Source organism: Epinephelus lanceolatus, chromosome 2 (assembly GCF_041903045.1).
Source record: "Epinephelus lanceolatus isolate andai-2023 chromosome 2, ASM4190304v1, whole genome shotgun sequence".
Lineage (NCBI taxonomy): Eukaryota > Metazoa > Chordata > Actinopteri > Perciformes > Serranidae > Epinephelus > Epinephelus lanceolatus.
Genome location: NC_135735.1, coordinates 11,382,249 through 11,400,776, shown reverse-complemented (window position 1 = coordinate 11,400,776; position 18,528 = coordinate 11,382,249). Strand labels below are relative to the sequence as shown.

Genomic DNA, 18,528 nt, shown 5'->3' with positions numbered 1-18,528 from the left:
GTGAGGACTTTCCATGGACCAGATTCAGTCCTCACACCTGAGCTGTAGCTTCATCTTAACTCTAACCAAACTGTAATCTAAACTTTATTTCAAGCTCAAAACACTAGACTTAAATTTAGTAATCTCCTTCCCAAAATACACACCCACCTACCCACACACACACACGGTTTCTGGTTATGCAACTTCACAGTGGCTGATATGGAATTTTTTTAGGTGTGAGTTTAGGTCAAGTGTAGATACACACTGTCTCGCTCACATACTTTCACTCTCTTCCCTCTCTCTCTGTCACACACGAACATACACATACACACACACACACATGCACGCACACAAACCTGGTGTGTCACTGTCAGTGTGATTGGGAGTTAATGTGTCCCTTTGCTAACCACTAATATGGTCTTATCTGTTGTGCTAGCTGCCTTGTTGTGGCTTTGTGTGCTGTTGACCTATCTATATTTAGAACGAGAGGAATCATGTGTCTAACCAACAGTCTCCACAAGTGTGTGTGGGTGTGTGTATGTGTGTGTCCATGTCCGTCTCCATTGGTTTGTGTTTGCACATAACCAATGTGTAACAAATGAGCTAAAACAATCACATTGTTTCCACCACTGTCACGTGTGTCTTGTGATCACACAGTCTGATGTGACGAGGACACGCTGTATCCAGCTCAGGGTCAAAGTTAAACCCAATGAGCATCTGCTGCTCTGAGGCTCCTGGCTCCCTATTTCCAGAGGGACTTATATGCTTGGAGATGTAATGGCTTTATATTAATTATAGATATTTTTATTAGTTTTTTAGCGTTATTTGAGTGTTGGAATTAAAACGTGTGAAAGAAGGAAGATGACCACAGAGCCACTGTCAGGCTGCATCCAAACGTCCACCCTCTGGACTTGCTGACTGAGCCCTCACAGACTTCAGTCGAGTTCACCATCATCATGTAAAGTCTGCGAGGGCTGAGCCCGTAAGCCGCTAACAGACAGCCCTTGAGACTGCTTTACCCGTCTGCTCATCTGTCCCTGCAGATAAGATATAAATCTCATTTATAGGGTTGTTTTGTGAGTGAACAAAATAAATGTCTGTATAACATATAGACTGTAGACATTTAGCTACAGAGATGTTCGTATATAAGGACTGGGCTATGACTAAAAAAATCATGTAGGCCTATAAGTTACATCAGAAGATCTTTTGTTGGTTTCGGACAGTTTTCTAGCCTATATATTTGGCATTACACTGCGCAAACTACAAAGTAGGCTGCAGTAATACAGTGCATTTTGATCACCTCTCTATCTTGATGTTGTTGAATATTACTTCTGGCCTACATGAGTCAAGTAGAGTTTTGATAGGCTACAAAAACTTCAACGTCATGCCCGTATTGCGGTGAATTGTGGGCAATTAAATCAGTTAAGCCTGCACCCAAGCTGACTCTGTGGAAGTCTGCAGAAAGTCAGATTTCAGGCCCCTGGTGGACTAGATGATTTATGGATTTGGACAGCCCTAAGCACTCCAGGATCGCCCCTGCAAAGTCCGCAAGTCTACAAGTGCGATGAAGTGCGGGCATTTGGATTCAGCCTTACTAAACTACACTTCTAATTTCCTCCCCAGGTCTTTGGTAGATAATGTAAACTTTTCATCCGCTTTCACTCTTTTATTATTAAAAATGGAGCTATCTAGAAACTTGAGGAAATTTTAATATATCAATCTAAATTTATTTAACAATTAGACAGTAAAATAATTCAATAAGCAATCATACATCTATCCAACAAATCAAACCAATATCCTATTCAATAAGTAGATATCTGTAAAAAATAAAATCCAGGGAAGGGACTGGAGCCAATTGGCAAAGGTTAAGTGTTCTGTGATTTATTCCATAACATATATATTTATTTATTTTTATAACTGTATTTTTATATATATTTATTTTCTACTGTCCACTTAATAATTTAATTCTGTTTGACATTTTATTTACCTTTTTTTTCCCATCAGTTTCATTGCGTATACAATTGTGATATTTTTTGACCCTACATGATAAAAGCCCAGTTTAAATAGAGTGAGTACTATTAAGTCTTTTAAAACCCAACTCTGTCTTTTAAATGTCAGTAAAGGACAGCTCAGCTTTTCCACATATATTGCTGATTTTGTTGAACCAGTTGCATTACTCTGGGTTTTCCAGCGATGTGTTCATCTTCAGTAACATGGTCATGTTATGGTGTCATATTTTGTGAAGAAGGGCGTTAATTTTCTTCTAAGTGCCTGCATTCCCTCGAACTGACTTGTGTACTTGTACTTTAGTTTTCGTCAGTGCTTCCCAGAATATGGTTGAACCATCTTCAGTGAACGAGAGTGAACTTGCTGCATCCAGCGGTGGTTGTACACGTAGGTGGACAGTGATGTATTGATAGATATTGCTGAGCAAGATGTTTTACATTTTAGGAGAAAATGAGTCATACCCCTTAGTCAGTTCTCAAACAGGGCCTTGTCTTGTTTTCAGTTCAAATGGGTCATGTGTTTCCCCAGCTGGACAAAGTGTGCTTACATGTCTTAATAGTCTTAAAAAGCTGAGTATCAAAAATGAGTTTGAGGACTCTGAGGTTAGTCTGTCTGTTTGCCAAACATTAGGACCTGCACAGTAGGGCCGAATGATTTATCGCATTCAAACAAAGATTGTAGTGTCATAGAGCACAATTTTCAAATTGCTAAAACTGCCATTAAAGAAAACCAACCAGGTCAGAAACAACTGGCCCAGGGGGCTTCTCGTGCACACACACTGCCCTACACGCCACCTCACATTTGCAAGTGAGAGTAGATGAAGACAACAGCTTGTTAAATGCCACACGCAAGCTTTTATGCTTGCTGCACTACGATGTGAAAATGGCAAAAGCCGGGTTTAGATACAGTCCATTTGATAACATATAACATTGTTTATTGTAGGGAGTGTAGGGCTGCTCACATGTGGCAAAAATCATAATCATGATTATTTCAGTTAATATTGTATTATATATATCTATCTGTTTGGTTTCTGTTTCTCTCATACTTCTTCAGTGTGGACAAAGTGTCCAGGTTGTCAAGGAATGGTGGGTGGTTTGATGCAAGGTTGACAGAGGGAGAATTCTACTCTCTGAGAGGCACGGCTGTGTTGAAAGCAGCACCCTTGTCTTGGTGCCAGAGAGGGTGTCAGAGGGCAGTGCCTGGGCAGAGTGGCACAGAGTTCACCAGCAGGGAAATGCTGTGTCAGCCCTTGAACAAATGATTCTCTCTGTCTGAGGTTTCAGTGTTTGTGTATGTCAGGCTTTCTTTTTCGGTGTTTCTTCTCAATGATGCTGATGTGATTCATCAGTTCCCAGCATGCCCCTGCCTCTCTGTCTGGCATGAAAGAACAAAATTGTCATCCTTTGTCTCGTTGAATACCTGACACTGGTTTTCTTTCACTTTAAATTGTATTGTTTGTTGTATTAGACTGTTTATATTGACCATGTCACATTGTGTGGGGCACTCACATGCTTAATTTTGACTTCACACTCAAATATTTTTCAGCCTCTGCATCCCCTCTGTCAGGTGAGATGCGGGTGTGGGAAAGTAAAACAGAGACTCCTGGTTCCAGTGAAGTCCATTGTGATACTCTGAATCAGAAGCTACAAAGAAACAAGGGGTGGGGGTTCTCATCCTGTCCACTTCGAATTTGATTTGGCTTTTTTGATTAAGAATGTTAATGGATTCTTCAGGTGTGAGTTCGTTGCATTTTCTCTTAATTATAAATTTACTATTAAAGATTTATTTACCTGGTCTCAGGTTGGTTCACTGCTTACTCACTCTCTCTGGTTGGGTCCATTTGTGTAATAGGTAGCTCAGTGTTTCTCCTAGCATTTGACCTTTGACCTGTGCTGGTTCAACAACTCTGACCCCTCTTTGAGCGGTGAGAGATGCTGTGTGTTTGTCGGCTGTGAGGGGAACTGCTCCCACGCAATTTAACAACTGAAAGTTGATTGTTTGTACTCGTTTATTGCATTGCTGTGCAGTGTGTTTTAAACTGAGAGACTACCGGTTTGAAGTGCAGGATAGATCTAATGAGCTATTGAGCTGTTGTCATGTTAGCTGCCTGATGATGGCTCCATGGCTCACCTGGCTGTCAGAGCTCCAGTTAGCCACTAATAATGGCTGTTATTCGCAAGTTATTCCGATGATGTTTCTCTGTGGATGCAATTATTCTCCTCATTGTTGAGCTCTGGTGAAGTCAGGTCGAGTAAGTTACCCAAAGTTTGCTCTGACAGCCCAAACATGCAGATAAAATCAGTTGGTAAAGGGATGAACCTCACAACATCATAACATAAGTCATTCGAGCATCATTGTTAGCTAAGCTAACTGAGAATAATCTGATTAAAAACCCATAACTTTTATTGATAAAGTCACCTCAAAAAAATGTTCAGGTTTTACCTCATGATCGGCGCATCTAATGGGAATTTTACATAAGTATTATTATTGATGTCTGTAAGTATCTTAGCCTGAATTTTCAACCTGGTATAGGAGTTCATGGGAGAGTGTGAGGCTTTGACTTTCTGTATTCAGTCACCTTTGAGTTTGTGGAGCTGTATGGAGGGACGAAGTGAGACTTTCTGAGATGACTGGACTTTTGTATTTACCCTGCCATTCACCTGTGAGCCCTGCTAAATGTAGAGACCGAAGAAAGGACAACAAGTCATATACATGCCCCCGTCAAACAGAAAACTCCTCTGATCACTGTGTTTTCTTTACTTCTTTATATTAAACTACATTGAAGATTGTGTTTGATATGGTGTTACAGCTTTTAGTTTTAATGGAATGTTTAATCTTTTAATACATAAAATGCTTTTTATTGATTATAAAATACTTTCAATATGCCACGCATCTGCTTTAGGGATTTACTTCAAACAAATGCACAATAAACAAGTAGTAATGTCAAGTTTTGCCCTATTTAGTTTGAGACATTTTAGTTGCTGTCGGTTATTGAGTCTGTGACGACAAATGATGTTTAGTCAGGACTTTATATGGTCTCTCTGTGTAACTTGTGGTAGTAGACAAACTTTCATCTCAGACAGTCAAACAAATGTGTAAAAGTAGAAAACATTTTACACTCAAATGGTGACGTTTAAAAGCTGGCGGCGCACCGCTGCTTCTGTAAGCAAGTATTTATCAGGGTTTCTGTGTCACATCATAATGGTTTCCAGTCATTTGGAAATAAGTGAGTTTTAATCATGGAACAATTCCTGTTCGCGGATGGACCAAGGCTTGCCTCATTCAGAGGAATGAAGCATTACATCATCCCTGGAGCAGAGGGGAGTAACTCCTGGCTCCCCTCACACACCTCACTCCATCCATCAGTTTATTTTCTCCTCCTCCCTCTCAAACCCGTTTCTACCTCAGTCTTCCCCCACCTCCTTGTGCTCCATATCACTCTTACGGCTAATCCCCACTGCATGTGTTTTATAGAAGCATTTTTCAAGACTTTTAAAGTCCATTTGTGTTGCTGTTAGTGAAGTGTAAACTACATAAACAGCTGTTAAGATCACATAAACTCCTACTTTAAGTATTTTGTGAACCTATCTACAACTCTATTAAGTTCCTGCATTTTGTTTTCTTCAATGCTTCAGTGCTAGTGGTTTGTACTTCCCAGAACAGCAGTCAGGTTTGTTGTGGTGGGCGACGCATTTACGGAAGACAGAGTCAGCGTAGACTGGATGACACAACGCTTACGTGCTGCTTACATCTCACTTACATCTCGCGTCCAGTGGGGATTCCCAGTTAGTGAAGGCTGTCTGCTGAACTTTGGGACTGCCTGGCCTAGTTCACTCAGTCTTGCCCCTTGATGTCACCCATTCATTTTCCCTGACATGGGTCTGATTTCTCTTCTTAAAAAAGGGGGCTGAAACAAGCTGCTGTCTCGTCCAGCCTCATCTTGGTAGACGTGACCCATACATGACAAAATCCCTTTTCATTTTCATAAAATGCCTATGAACCTAAAATGAGTGGACAAAAACAGTTAGGAGTATCCTTTTGTGCTTTGTCTTCTGTTTTTTTTGTGTGTTGTTTTGTTTTTTAAAATTCAGCAACAAGGTGAACACACTCATGCTGCCCATCCTTCTCTCAGTAGAAGGTCGTAGGATTGAATACGTAAATGTGTGTTGGTTCCATGCTGTGTGTAGGCTCAAGCCTGAATTATTTAATCCTCCAGTCCTGGTCATCTTTCATGGGATGACATGAATGTGAACCTTGTTTGGAAGGCTTCGGGATCTGTGGTCGTCCATCTGCCCGGTCAGAGCTGCAGCTGTCCACTCGACAGGGCAGAGAGAGCTGTACATCATCACAAAGTAGACTGTGACATTGGGATATCTTTGGACAGAAGGGCCAGCAGATGTATTTTCTAGTTTCACCTCATATGTCAGATTTAGAGACGAGATCCTTCTAGGTTAAGAATGACTGTGGCGGTCAAATTCACACAGACACATCTCCCAAGCAGGAAGTGAGGCCGTCCTGCGTCCTGCCTCTATTTGTGTGGCTGCCCAAAGCTGTCGGCCTGACCAGTTGGTATCTATAGACCTAGTCCAAGATGATTGGAATGGGCTCCTAACAGCCCACTGACTCGGACAACAATAGAGCTCCATGACCTCCAGGTTATGTATAGAGCTGTACAGCCACTATCAGCAGCCTACAGAGCTGGCTGTTTAGAGAAAGAGTAAAATAGAAAGATGACAGTGCAGCGGGTCTGACATCATTTCTGTGTCCTCTTTTTTTAACCGTACATGTGTCACTAATCTGTTCATTTATCAGTTTTGCTACCACCTTGGATATCGTTAAGATGAAAACTTAGATTATGTAAGCCGTGATGTTCTCTCCATCACTCTGGTGACTGGTCCAGTCAGGTCTGTCAGGACTGACATTTGAATTCATACACCTACTAGGCATACACTGCATAATTTCTTTCAAGCACTCTGGAAATAAATGGTGCCTTGGTTTGATTGCTTATTGTTTTTTTTTCCTCCTCCTACAGGGGTGATCAGCCAGTGGCAAGGCGAGTCTAAGGAGCGGGTCATCTCGCTTGTCCTCACCCATCTCCCACTGCTCAAACCCGGCAACGTCGAAGCCAAGGGCGAGTACATGCGCCTGCTGCCACGCATCCTGGCTCACACCATCGAGCATGGCCGTCACCTGGAGGAGTCGCGCCAGCTCCTGTCATACGCCCTCATCCACCCCGCCACCTCCCTGGAAGACCGCTCTGCCCTCGCACTTTGGCTGAACCACCTGGAGGAGAGGGCGGCTGCCCGGGGAGACTCACTGGAAAGGCCTCCTCCTTCTGGACCGCACCATCACCACCACCAGTCCACACCTCCATCCACCCTCTCCTCATCAGGTTCCTCCTCCTCCACTAACACCTCTTCATCAGGCAATCTCTACTCCTTGCATCACCACCAGCGCTACGGCTCGGACGACCGCCTCAATGGGTGGCAGAGCTCCAGGGATTCAGGGCTGGGTGGAGGCTGGCATCAGCAGCAGCAGGGCTGTGAGAACGGGCACCTCCTTCTCTACCCATCATCCTCTGTGCCGGCAACCATCAACACGGTCGGGACTGGTGGAAGCGGTAACACTCGTAAGTGAAGTCTCCTCTGTCCTGTGTTCCTTCAAGTGCACTAAGCATCTTTCTATTCATGTGGAGCTTTAACAGGAGTCCGCACATACAGAAAATCAGCGTGCGTGGTTGTTTCTCACAGTGCTCTCACAGTGTAACACTTGATAATGTAATGTAACAGCGCAGGTTAACTTACCTTAACACCTTTTCAAAGTGTGATAAAATAATAAAAATATACACATATAATGAAAAAATGTGGTCTTTTAAAATATCTAAATATTAAAAGAGCACCAGCATCTCCAAATCTGGTCCATCATGGCATTTTTATTGCTTTTTACCACCACTACAGTGTTCTTTCTCATCCATACAAATGTCATGTTTTCATCAGGCGTCCTGGAGGATAGGTAAGGAGTTAGGGATGGCCATGAGGACTCGAGTACTTGATTTGGACTTCAGTATTTGTTTGACATATGAGAAAGGTGCATTTTTTCGGTTGGGACGCAGTGATGGAACTGTTACCTATGAATATCTGTACAGATCCATGTAGCAAAAATGATAAGTTTGGACAGCCACAAAACAAAAATATGTAGTGCAAGCTGTGTAAAGTTTGACTTGTGTATTATAGCTTATCTTTGCAGTCTGTGCAGTGTACAGGTAGGCTAACCCTAACCCCTACCCGCATTTCCTATGGGTGTTCATTTTGGGCCATTTTCTTTTTGCGAGTACTCTATAATGACTTAATGTGAGCGCTTGAATATGGATAACTTTTAGGTGCATACTGATACATACATACATGACTACAGATTGATAGAAGGGCTATAAACTTAATCGAATCATCCCATTGGCCATGGGAGGTTTTTACCCGTTTGTTCCATACATTTTATCATCTGACTGACTTGTATAATCGCCCTGAAAACAACCTTTTTGATACTTATCAAGTTATTAACATGAAAATGGGGTTGACCTTCTCAAAAATAATGTGAAGGGATTTAAACTAAAATGAAAAAACAATAATACTTTAAATGATTCACCGTTGAGAATGTTAAGTATTCTGTCCAGGTTTCCTCTGTTACACTCCCTCTTCCTGTATGTGTTTTTATTCCATTGTCTTCGTTAAATGGAATCAATGCTGCAGGAAACAGAGGTGGGTTTTTACTGGAGGATCCTCTGAATCATTTAATTACAAGAGACATAAAACAACAGTAAAATCTAAGTGGGTTAGTTTGTCTCCTTACCTTTTCCATACACAAACTCTGTTTGTTTGACAGAGAAGAGAGACTGTTAAAAATGCCTCAAATAAGAGAACATCTTAGCGCTTACATCTGCCCACAGTTTAGATTCCTTAGTCACAGGTTTAAGGTAATCCATCAATAATTATGCTCCTTTCATTCATTAGAATAAGATGGCAACTTTATTTCCTTTGATTGCCCTACTTCACAGAAAAATTGCCAACATGTCGCACTATTTCACACACTGTCACCCTTTGCACATGGAGAAAAACTGACTCCTTGTCAATCATTTTGTTGTCAGTGTGCAGACATTTTTTCTGTGAAGCAGGGCTTTAACTTTTGGCTACACACACCTGACACTATCTTTTGAAAACCTTGGATTCAAGGGCACGAACCCTTTCACAATTCATTTATTCGACTCACTTTTATTTCCTTTGATTACCTTATCTTTTCAGATGTGAGATGGGCTTTTTAACTTCAGACTGACTTTTGTACTTCTAAAGTCAAGGTGGTCAAAACCACTACGCCATCTGAGAACACCTCAGTGATTATAGCCACCTACTCTGGGCTGGCCTGATGATAACCTCTCTGTCTGGGGTGGCCACCTGATCACCCGCGCCCAGACTAGGGTCTCTAAGCCTCTCTGTTGAAGTTGAGATTGTATGAATTTACTTTAGCATCAGCTGTGCTTGATTGGATATTAAGAAATTACACTTAGCACAAAAAACATCTGTATAGCATTTGGCAGCACAACAACGAATACAATGCATCTTTAAATTCAGTTCAAATGCCAGTTTCATTATAACTCCATTAAAGATAATCTAAAGACACAAAGTGCACTCCAAACCTACCAAACTCACTAAATACACCCTGAACACAGTAAATACACTCTGAACAACCCACACAGCAACTACAGAGGCTGTGTGAGGTGGAAGACAACACACACAGAGGGCAGGGCTGTTGAAATTGAACATAACTATGGTCAGAGCAGGATATTTCCAGACAAGAATGCAAGGGCTCTGTGTTTTTTTTTTTCTGGGAGATGAAAGAAACAGCTGAGGGTTTATAAATAAAGACACATTTAAAGCCCTGCTCACTGCTCCAAGAAAGATCCTCTTGTATTTTTGACTGCCAGCAGCTTCAGTCCCACACAAAAGACCTCAGGATTTCACAACTGATAAACTAGAGTTACCCCAGCTGCCAGCACCTGATTGGTGGACACGATGAGCAGATGCTCTTCTCAACTAATGAAATGTTGATTACAGTAGAATTGACGTGTGGATATTCAGTGGTATGCAAATTTAAAGCACATAAATTTTTTTACTCAGATTCAGCCACCAAGTCTCCAACACCCCCCTCCCTAAACACTGTTCATCGGGTCATGATGGTGATTACAGGAGTATAATTGTCCAGCCACATCAACCTGTGTGCCACTGACACCACATCCTGTTGACCCCCCACCCATACTCTCAGCCGTAGTCCAAGCCACAGCAGCACATACCACCCATCCTTTCCCTTGTAAGGCAGCCTTTGTGGGAGACTGTATTTAGGGAAAATGGCTAATATTTAGGGACTGGAACTTGTAATGTTAGCTGGGCACCTATTTTAAACAGGGCCCATGAAGTCCTATACATAGCGCCAACAGTAAGAGGACCGCATATAGGAGGAGGAGGAGAGAGCCTGGAGTATTGGTGGCAGCTTACCCCGTCAGAGCGGCGACACAAAAAGCTCTCTGGCTCTCTACCTTTTCATTCTGTTTACTTCCTTCGGCAGGAAAACTCAGAGATGTTAGAGCTGCTGTTACTGGGGTTACAATGTTAGGATCTCAGTAATAACAGTTACCTCCATCATAAGCCTCCATCATGAATCCATCCTGAAGTGCACAGGATTCAATTATTAATTTAGAAAATAGGTCAGAGAAGAAGAAAGAAGAAAGGTTTATCATTCAGACAGATGTCTTGGGAATGGAATCATTTCATTGCTGTAGGTACAGGAAACATCAATGATAGTTCTACCTTACTTGGGGGATGTTATTTCGCTTGTAGCGTCAAGTTTGAGTCTTAAAACCAACAAGCAACTTAAGGAGAGAATTTAGATCCAGACCAAGTGTGTGTGAGTTAATATGGCTGTTTCGTTTAGCAGCGCATGTTAAACTCGATAAATTGACTGACTGTTGAGCAGACATTTTGCAGTACACATGGATTTAAGAATATCTAAATGCATTTTAGAGATGGAGATTATTAAAATCTGGATGTCAGCAGTCACAAACAAACTAGATATCAGGAGAGTTTTGTGGGTTCACTGCCTGGCAGATGCAGCCTCCTCCCTCCAGCTGTCTCTGGTTAAATCACAAACAAATACTGCGCTTTAATTTCACATCTGAGCTACTTTTACAAGTATAGCTGTTGAAATGTAATGTTAGCCGCAGATCAGAGATTGTGCAGTCACCTTTTGCAAAGCAGTAAACATGTTTTTTGATAATGTGTGGAGAAACAGCTAAATGAGTTCATGTGTTCAGTGTTTAAAACAAAGGATTGAGTGAACAGCAGTATTTTCCAGAATGATTTATTGCAGTCATCACTAAGCTCTAAAAGTCTGCACCTACCTGACTGCTCTTGCTGTCGTCTCTCAGTCCTGACGAGTGGAGGTGGCAGCCAGCAGCACAGTCCCCTGAAGCGCTCTGTGTCCCTCACGCCTCCCATGAGTGGCCCCAGCAACCAGCCTCTGGGCCATGTCTGGCTGTCCCAGGAGGACCTTCGGACCGCTCGAGGCCCAGCCCCAGACCACGCACCGCTCTCACCCCAGAGCAGCATCGCCTCCTCAGGCAGTGGAGGCAGCGAGCATCTGGAGGAGGCTGGTTTAGGAGGAGGGTCAGGTCTGCATCGCAGTTCCTTCCATGATGAGGGCAGTGGCATGAGGGGTGAGTATGACCACGTACGTGGAATGCCACGGACTTAGTTGCAGTGTCACTACATTTTAACACACCTTTTTGGCCAGACATACTGTCGCTACTTTTCCTTGAAAAGAAACACCAATAAAGAGCAACATGCAGCTACTATCTCAAAGTAGAGGCCACAGGTGGTTTATTTCCTTGTCTTATTTTCTGATAATTATATCAAGTTATTACAGTTAATTCAACAATTGTGTAATGTTTGTAGAAGTCATTCCAACATAAAAAATATCACCTCTAGTTGATGTAAAAAATGTGTTTAAATCCATAAATGCAGAGTTGATAGATCTTATTTTAAACTGTTTTATGGGCCATTTAAATTACTTGGCTTTCTAAAACCTGCAGATACCATGTTCTGACCTAGATAGAGGCAGACATTGCAGTGCAGTGTGGTCTGGAGAGCAGGGGATCAGGCTACAGGGAACAAATATTAACATCATTTGTTGTGAATATTTAAAAATGGAGCATCAAACTGTGTTGATATTATTGAATAGACTGCGTTGTAATGCTTGATGATGTTCTGGGTGATTCAGGGTGAATGAAAAACTCACTACATTGATGTAAGCTTCACTTTGGCCCTGATTTTTCACCTGCAGACAGCTTTTGGAGCTCCCCAACAAAATCCTCAGATCAGAGGCAAAGTGGAGTTGGCTCGGCGCTTGCACGTCGGCACTCGAGCGCTATGTGTGAACTGTTCAAAGAAGTGAGCTGAGAGGCTTGCTGATGCATCACACAGATGCTCCCCAGATATCTAGCAGGCTAAATGACTGAGCCTTTGGACAGCCAATGTGAGTGCAAGACACAGGTTGAGGAAAGAGACAAGGACTGAGCATTGTGGTGCTCTACAAGATGTGTGTGTGTGCATTTGTGTGTTTGAGAGGAAGAGATAGAATGACAGAGAGATGGGAAGAGAAGATGGAAGGTGGACTGTTGCATGCAGTGTGTCTGTAAGTTATTAATAACTTACTCAGAACGCTGCATTGTCACTTTTTGACCCGCCTGCCTGAACCTGTGATATCTCCTAGTAAGCACCTACGGGGCTGACTCGTGCTTCACATGACACACTCATTGGGGATTCCTCCCAGTGAAAGATTTCGGAGAGTCACTGGTCAGTCATGTAAAATGAAAACCAAAATGACTTTGAGACTCTTGATTACAAGAGAGCAAGTTGTGTGGTGTGAGCAGTACAGCAATCTGACGACTCTGAAAGTGGTGTAGTGTGAACCTTGCTTTACATGCATTCACCTAGAGGCTCTGGCAAGTTGTTTATCCAGTCAGAGCAGTTTGTCAGGGGAAGCAGAGGCCAGAACTGCTAACCTCTGTGACCTTACTCTGAGGCTATCACTCTCTCCTCTGGAGCTGAAGCCTTCAAGCAGCCTCTGTCTTACCTTTCAGAAAGATTTTTCATGTTGTCATGTAGCTAAACAGGAAGGCAAAACTAACATTCTTCACCGACAAGTTCAAGAGAACGAGCTATCATTTGTCATTTTTACTTTAGAGGAAAATATTGACGGAATATTCCAGTTATCTGTTACTGCCAGAGAAGACTCTGCGCTGGGTGTCAAGTGTCAGGAGGTGGAATAAGGTTTACAGAGCACTGACTTCTTAAGATTTAATGTTGGGGTTTGTGGACTCCTATGGCTAGATATTTTGTTTAATCCATCACAGATTTGGTCTTAAACTATATGAAAAGATCTATTATTCATTGAAATCAAACAGTGGTGTAATTGTGATCAAACACTCAGTCTGTATTACTTTACTGGAAGGTGGAGGTCTGCTTGTACAGTGGGATGGACAGACCAGTCCCTGGGTGCACAGTCATAAAAGTCCGTGTTTGCTGTCAGACCTTCGGCAAAGATGTCAAAGTGAGTCGTTAGATGAATATAGTGCAGCAGATTAACAAAAGAAACATACCATAAACATGAGTAAATACAGCAAACAAAGGAGAAACGCACATTCACAGAGGTTATTCAGTGTCTTCTAAGTTGCAAAAAAGAGACTGCACCTAGCTTTACTCTGAACTGCAAAATAGGACAAAGATGTCTCACCAAATAGCAGCTAGCAAACACTCTCAGTGGTTTGAATGAGCATGGACAAGCTGAGCATTACTAAGCCATGTCTAATTAAACATGTGATCAGTAAGAATTTAATCAGTTGATCATTCTGCCAACAGCACTTCTTTCTTAATGCTCATACTTTAGCTTGATTTAATCTCACATATTTATATTACACACATGCACATTTGCCTCAGATAGTTTATACATTACAAAAACAACATTTTCCAACATGTAGACCATGTGAACACAACACTAATTTGTCAAAAATATATCTTTTTATTTTTTATCTATGATGAATACTTTCAAAATATTTTACTATGGTATTATATATTTGGTCCAGTCAGTATGTAAGGATATATTGAGGGACCAATGTATGTTTGTATACATTGATTTAATCTGGAATGATGTTAAGGTTGATATCCAAAAATGTATTTCAGCACTATTCTCTTTTGCAGATGATTTTTTTTATGCAATATGTATTTATTTTTATTTCCTATGTATGATCAATTTTTATTGACAACAAAGAAAAACTGTGTAGGTTCTATGTTGGCTGCAGCAGTGATAATGTAGGAATTAAAGCTGCCCAAAGGAGTTATTATTAAAATAACTGTCTTCTGCCTCACAGATGTTCCTGCGTGGCTCAAGAGTCTCCGTCTCCATAAATACGCCGCTCTTTTTTCCACCATGACCTACGATGAGATGATGTCACTGACTGAAGAGCAGCTAGAGGCACAGGTTTATACACACACACACACACACACACACACACACACACACACACAGACGGACAGAGTTCATTTCAGTTTAATTTGTTGGAGGACCAAGAACTTTATAAGAAGAAGTTGTGGCAGTGTACTTTCGTTCTACACACTGTTACAAGTTGTGTGACTAAGTCAATTGAGTCAGTAAGGGCTGTCCCCCTGAAAGTCGAAGATTTGAATCATCAGTTAGAGACCTCAGTCGACTGAGGTTCTTCAAGTTGGGCAGTCGGGATTTTTTGGTTTTGTTTTGTTATTGCGCCAGTCAGTGTTCAGCGTACTTCTGGGGACGTTTTGATCTCCACATCTAGCTGCAGAGCGAGCGCACCTCACTTTCATGCTGCTCTCTGGTACAGGCAGCTGTGGACTCAGACCCAGTAAGTCTGAGTGAGACGTGGGCAGCTGCCCCGAGGAACAGAGGCTTTGCCGAGGCTCCGAGATAACTGCTTAGAAGTGGTTAATTTACAGAACACAGTCACTTTTTTCAATATAGTCTCTGGCTTTTGTTTGATATCTACTGTTGGCAAAAAATGTTGCACGATTCCGATCCATCGTTAGCATAGTTAGCATGCATTAGCTCAGAGTGCGACCTTGGCTTGTTTACGGTATTGCATGAACATCGCAGTTAACCAGAACATCCGACCAAAACCCATTCAAACTCTTCATTCATTCACAATTCTGTGGCTAGGGCAACAACTCAGGTCCCTCTTTACTTCTTGTCAATGACTGCATTAACATTAATTCCAACAGGAAATACACAGGGACCCATTTATAATATTTATGTTGTCAATTTTGAAGCGGGCTATATGGGAAAAAAGAGGAACAAATAGGCAAATATTTGTATTAAACAGCCAAATCGGATTCAACTGCCGTTCTGAGTCAACATTATCAAACGCATACAAACCTTATTGTAATGCACCATTTCAGACACTGACATTTTTATGCAAGGCAGTACTTCAAAAGACTGCATTTCAGGGTGCAGGTCTAGTACACAAGTGGCAGAAACTAGTATTAGATAAAAAGTTATAATCAATCGTAGTTCAGAAAACAGATGTGTTCCTGTAACTAGCTTTAGCCAGGTCAAGTTGATAGGTTCATAATACTTTAATAAATGGTACAAGACTAATGGAGCGATTGTTTTGCTTGTACTTAAAGACATAGAGGAGTTTATTCTGAAAGAGGATGCAGCTAAAATTAACACAGCTCACCGGGAAGCCGTATACTTCCTCCAGGTGCTGCTGACTTCTTCTATTTGAACCCAACATAATGCACAGCTACAGTGAAACGTGCTGAGCTTCAACAGAGTGAGAGATGTCCTGTGTGACAATGGATTCAGTTTACTGCTGTTGGCTTGACCTGGAAATATCTAGATTGGCAGTATCAGTTTTTCATGGGACATGTAAGAAGTTGTATCACCTAAAATTAATCAGCTGGAATCAGTTTTAACCGTTTCTGCTGTCCCAACCAAAGATGAGATAAGTCATTTTTCTCCAAGCTTCACTGGCTGCTGTGAATTTTCCAGAAAAACCTCACTATTGAGGAAACTAGCAGACCCTTTGAAAGAGCATTCACATTCTGGTTTTACACTGCACATCTCTTTATCTCAAGGAATATGTATCAGCTGTTTGACACAAAATTCTTTCCCAACAGAAGGTCACTAAAGGAGCACGACACAAGATCGTTATCAGCATCCTGAAGCTCAAAGAGAGGCAGAACCTACTGCGCAGCTTGGAAAAGGTCAGTGACTATACACCATGTCCTATTCTTTTTCTCCTCTTAAAAAATCTCACAAAGATTTTAGTCCTACCTGAAATTATTTGAATTCAGAAATTTTGTTAATTTATTTGTTATCGATGATTGAGCTTGTAACCTTAACCACCACATCTCCACCTCGCTTCCTGTGTGTTTGTGAGAGAGAGAGAGTGAGAAGGGTGGCCATTCTCAGTGGGTATTATGTATCTGAGATGGCAGCTAAGGGAACACCTAATCCAGGAAGGAGAGTTTTGGGCTCCGAATTTAAACTCATCCGCCCCCCTTCTGCCTCTCGCCCCTCCATTCAGCCTTCAAAGCAAGACAATGGCACTCAAGGGCACACCGCAGGAGGGACTTCTTGGGCCGGCTAAATTCAGGCTTAACCTTTTCACCAACGCTTCATTTAAAAATTTGTTACCGCTGTATTGGTAGGGCTGGGGAAACAAGACACCTGTTGCTTGGTATTTTGGGTTTACACAGACTCGTGTAGAGGACTGCTGGGAGGCTGATATGGTGCATGTGGACACAAGTACTGAAGGAAAACCGCATGTATGTATTTTTGGTTTTACTTTATTCTCTGCTCTATCACATGGCAGTGTGGTCAGGGATCCGTCTCCTCTGTTGGTCTGTGTGTCTGTCTCTGTCTTTATATTCAGCATGTTCATTGAAAGTAACATAAATTTATTGTATGATTATGTTAAAATTTGTGTCAGGGAGGTGCAATACGATGATAGATGAAGCTGCAATACTTAGCCCCAAACCCGTTTCTTATGTTTTTTCCCCTACCCCTTGTTTTCAATTGCCATCTTGCCCCTCAGAACAGAGTTACAAGGGGTAGTGGTTGAAATCTCCCACTATGAGATGGGACAACCCTTCAAGATCCTGGTATGTTACTGGTAGTCATCAATGCTAGCATTTAGATAAACAGACACGACAAGTGTTCGGACATTGTGAATTTGCTGTCTTCTGCTGTGGTGACTTCTCATGTGGGCTGTAGGCAGCACTTTACAGTTGTTGGGATGTCTGGATTTGTCCAACTTAAGTTTCATGCTAGCATAGCTCAAACTAGTCATTAAAAAAAAAAGAAGAAAAGAACACTGCTTCCTTACCAGGCCACTAGTGGTGCTCTGTGGTTTAACGTTAGGTAGTAAGGGGGGCTATATGACAAAAAAATTTGTGACTGTCATGCACAAATCTGCCATGACATTGTAACGTTAGCTAGCTAGCTTGTTAGCTACCGAAGCATTGGCATACTAGCGATTTCTTTTGTTATGTTTGTTGTTAAGAAAAGGACCATAATACATTGAAACTACATTAAACTAAGATAATACTCTGGTTACTGTAATTTTTTAACCGTCATTAATGGTTTTTGTGGGTTTCTTTTGTTGCTCATCCAGCTGTCTTGCCCATGATTTCTCATAACACTTGTTTTGGTGTGTGCCTCTTAAAAGCTTCACTTTGGAGGGCCAAGTAGCCCTAACACTTCACTCTACCCCACTGTCCCAACAAGAATCAGCACCTGACCCCTGTAAATGTGAACAGAGGGCTGAGTGTTAAGTGGTAGGGGTAAGGGTTGTGTTGGGATTTGGCCTTATTCTTGACGTCTTTATTGTAAATGCCACACCAGATCTGTCACTCGGATAGAAGTCCTTATTATTCTACTGAGTCATATCATCTGCTCCTCCCCACACCCTCCCTTCTCTTCTCTGCTGTCATTTACCACCACTAGGATGTGTTGGAGGGCAGTAATCTGCGCGCCCCGCTGCAGGAGCTCCACCAGATGATCATGACGCCTATCAAAGCTTTCAATGGTGGCGAGGAGGCCTCCCTGCAGCGCCCCCTGCTGAGCCACGAGGGCAAGAGCGCAGCACCAGGCTCCCACCTGACTGGGGTTGGCGGAGGCGGAGGGGAGGCTGAGTCAGGCGCAAGCGTCATCGCCGAGGGGGATCTACCTGGCCAGTTCACACGTGTCATGGGCAAAGGTGAGCTGCGTGCACCAGCACTCATTATTTTCATGGACTGTGGGAGGGTTTGGTTTTAATGTTTTATTTTCCATCTCTGCCTCCTCCTCAGTTTGTACCCAGCTACTGGTGTCGAGGTCAGACGAGGACAACATCAGCTCCTACCTACAACTCATCGACAAGTGCCTTATCCATGAGGTACCCACTCCCTCTGGAATACACTTATG

General features: G+C 42.2%; 1 protein-coding gene across 5 annotated transcripts in view; it reads left to right on the top strand.

Annotated features, from left to right (window-relative positions):
* samd4a (sterile alpha motif domain containing 4A) overlaps positions 1-18,528 on the top strand; it is a 66,517-nt gene that overhangs the window by 25,809 nt on the left and 22,180 nt on the right. For 2 of the 5 annotated variants that reach the window (XM_078173881.1, XM_078173884.1), the window contains exons 3-9: positions 7,019-7,615; positions 11,456-11,743; positions 13,540-13,638; positions 14,456-14,565; positions 16,239-16,325; positions 18,070-18,322; positions 18,414-18,499. In XM_078173881.1, coding sequence (XP_078030007.1) covers positions 7,019-7,615; positions 11,456-11,743; positions 13,540-13,638; positions 14,456-14,565; positions 16,239-16,325; positions 18,070-18,322; positions 18,414-18,499 — 1,520 coding nt within the window. The remainder of the gene's footprint in view (positions 1-7,018; positions 7,616-11,455; positions 11,744-13,539; positions 13,639-14,455; positions 14,566-16,238; positions 16,326-18,069; positions 18,323-18,413; positions 18,500-18,528) is intronic. The other 3 variants (XM_078173885.1, XM_078173890.1, XM_033623867.2) reach the window with 3 other exon arrangements.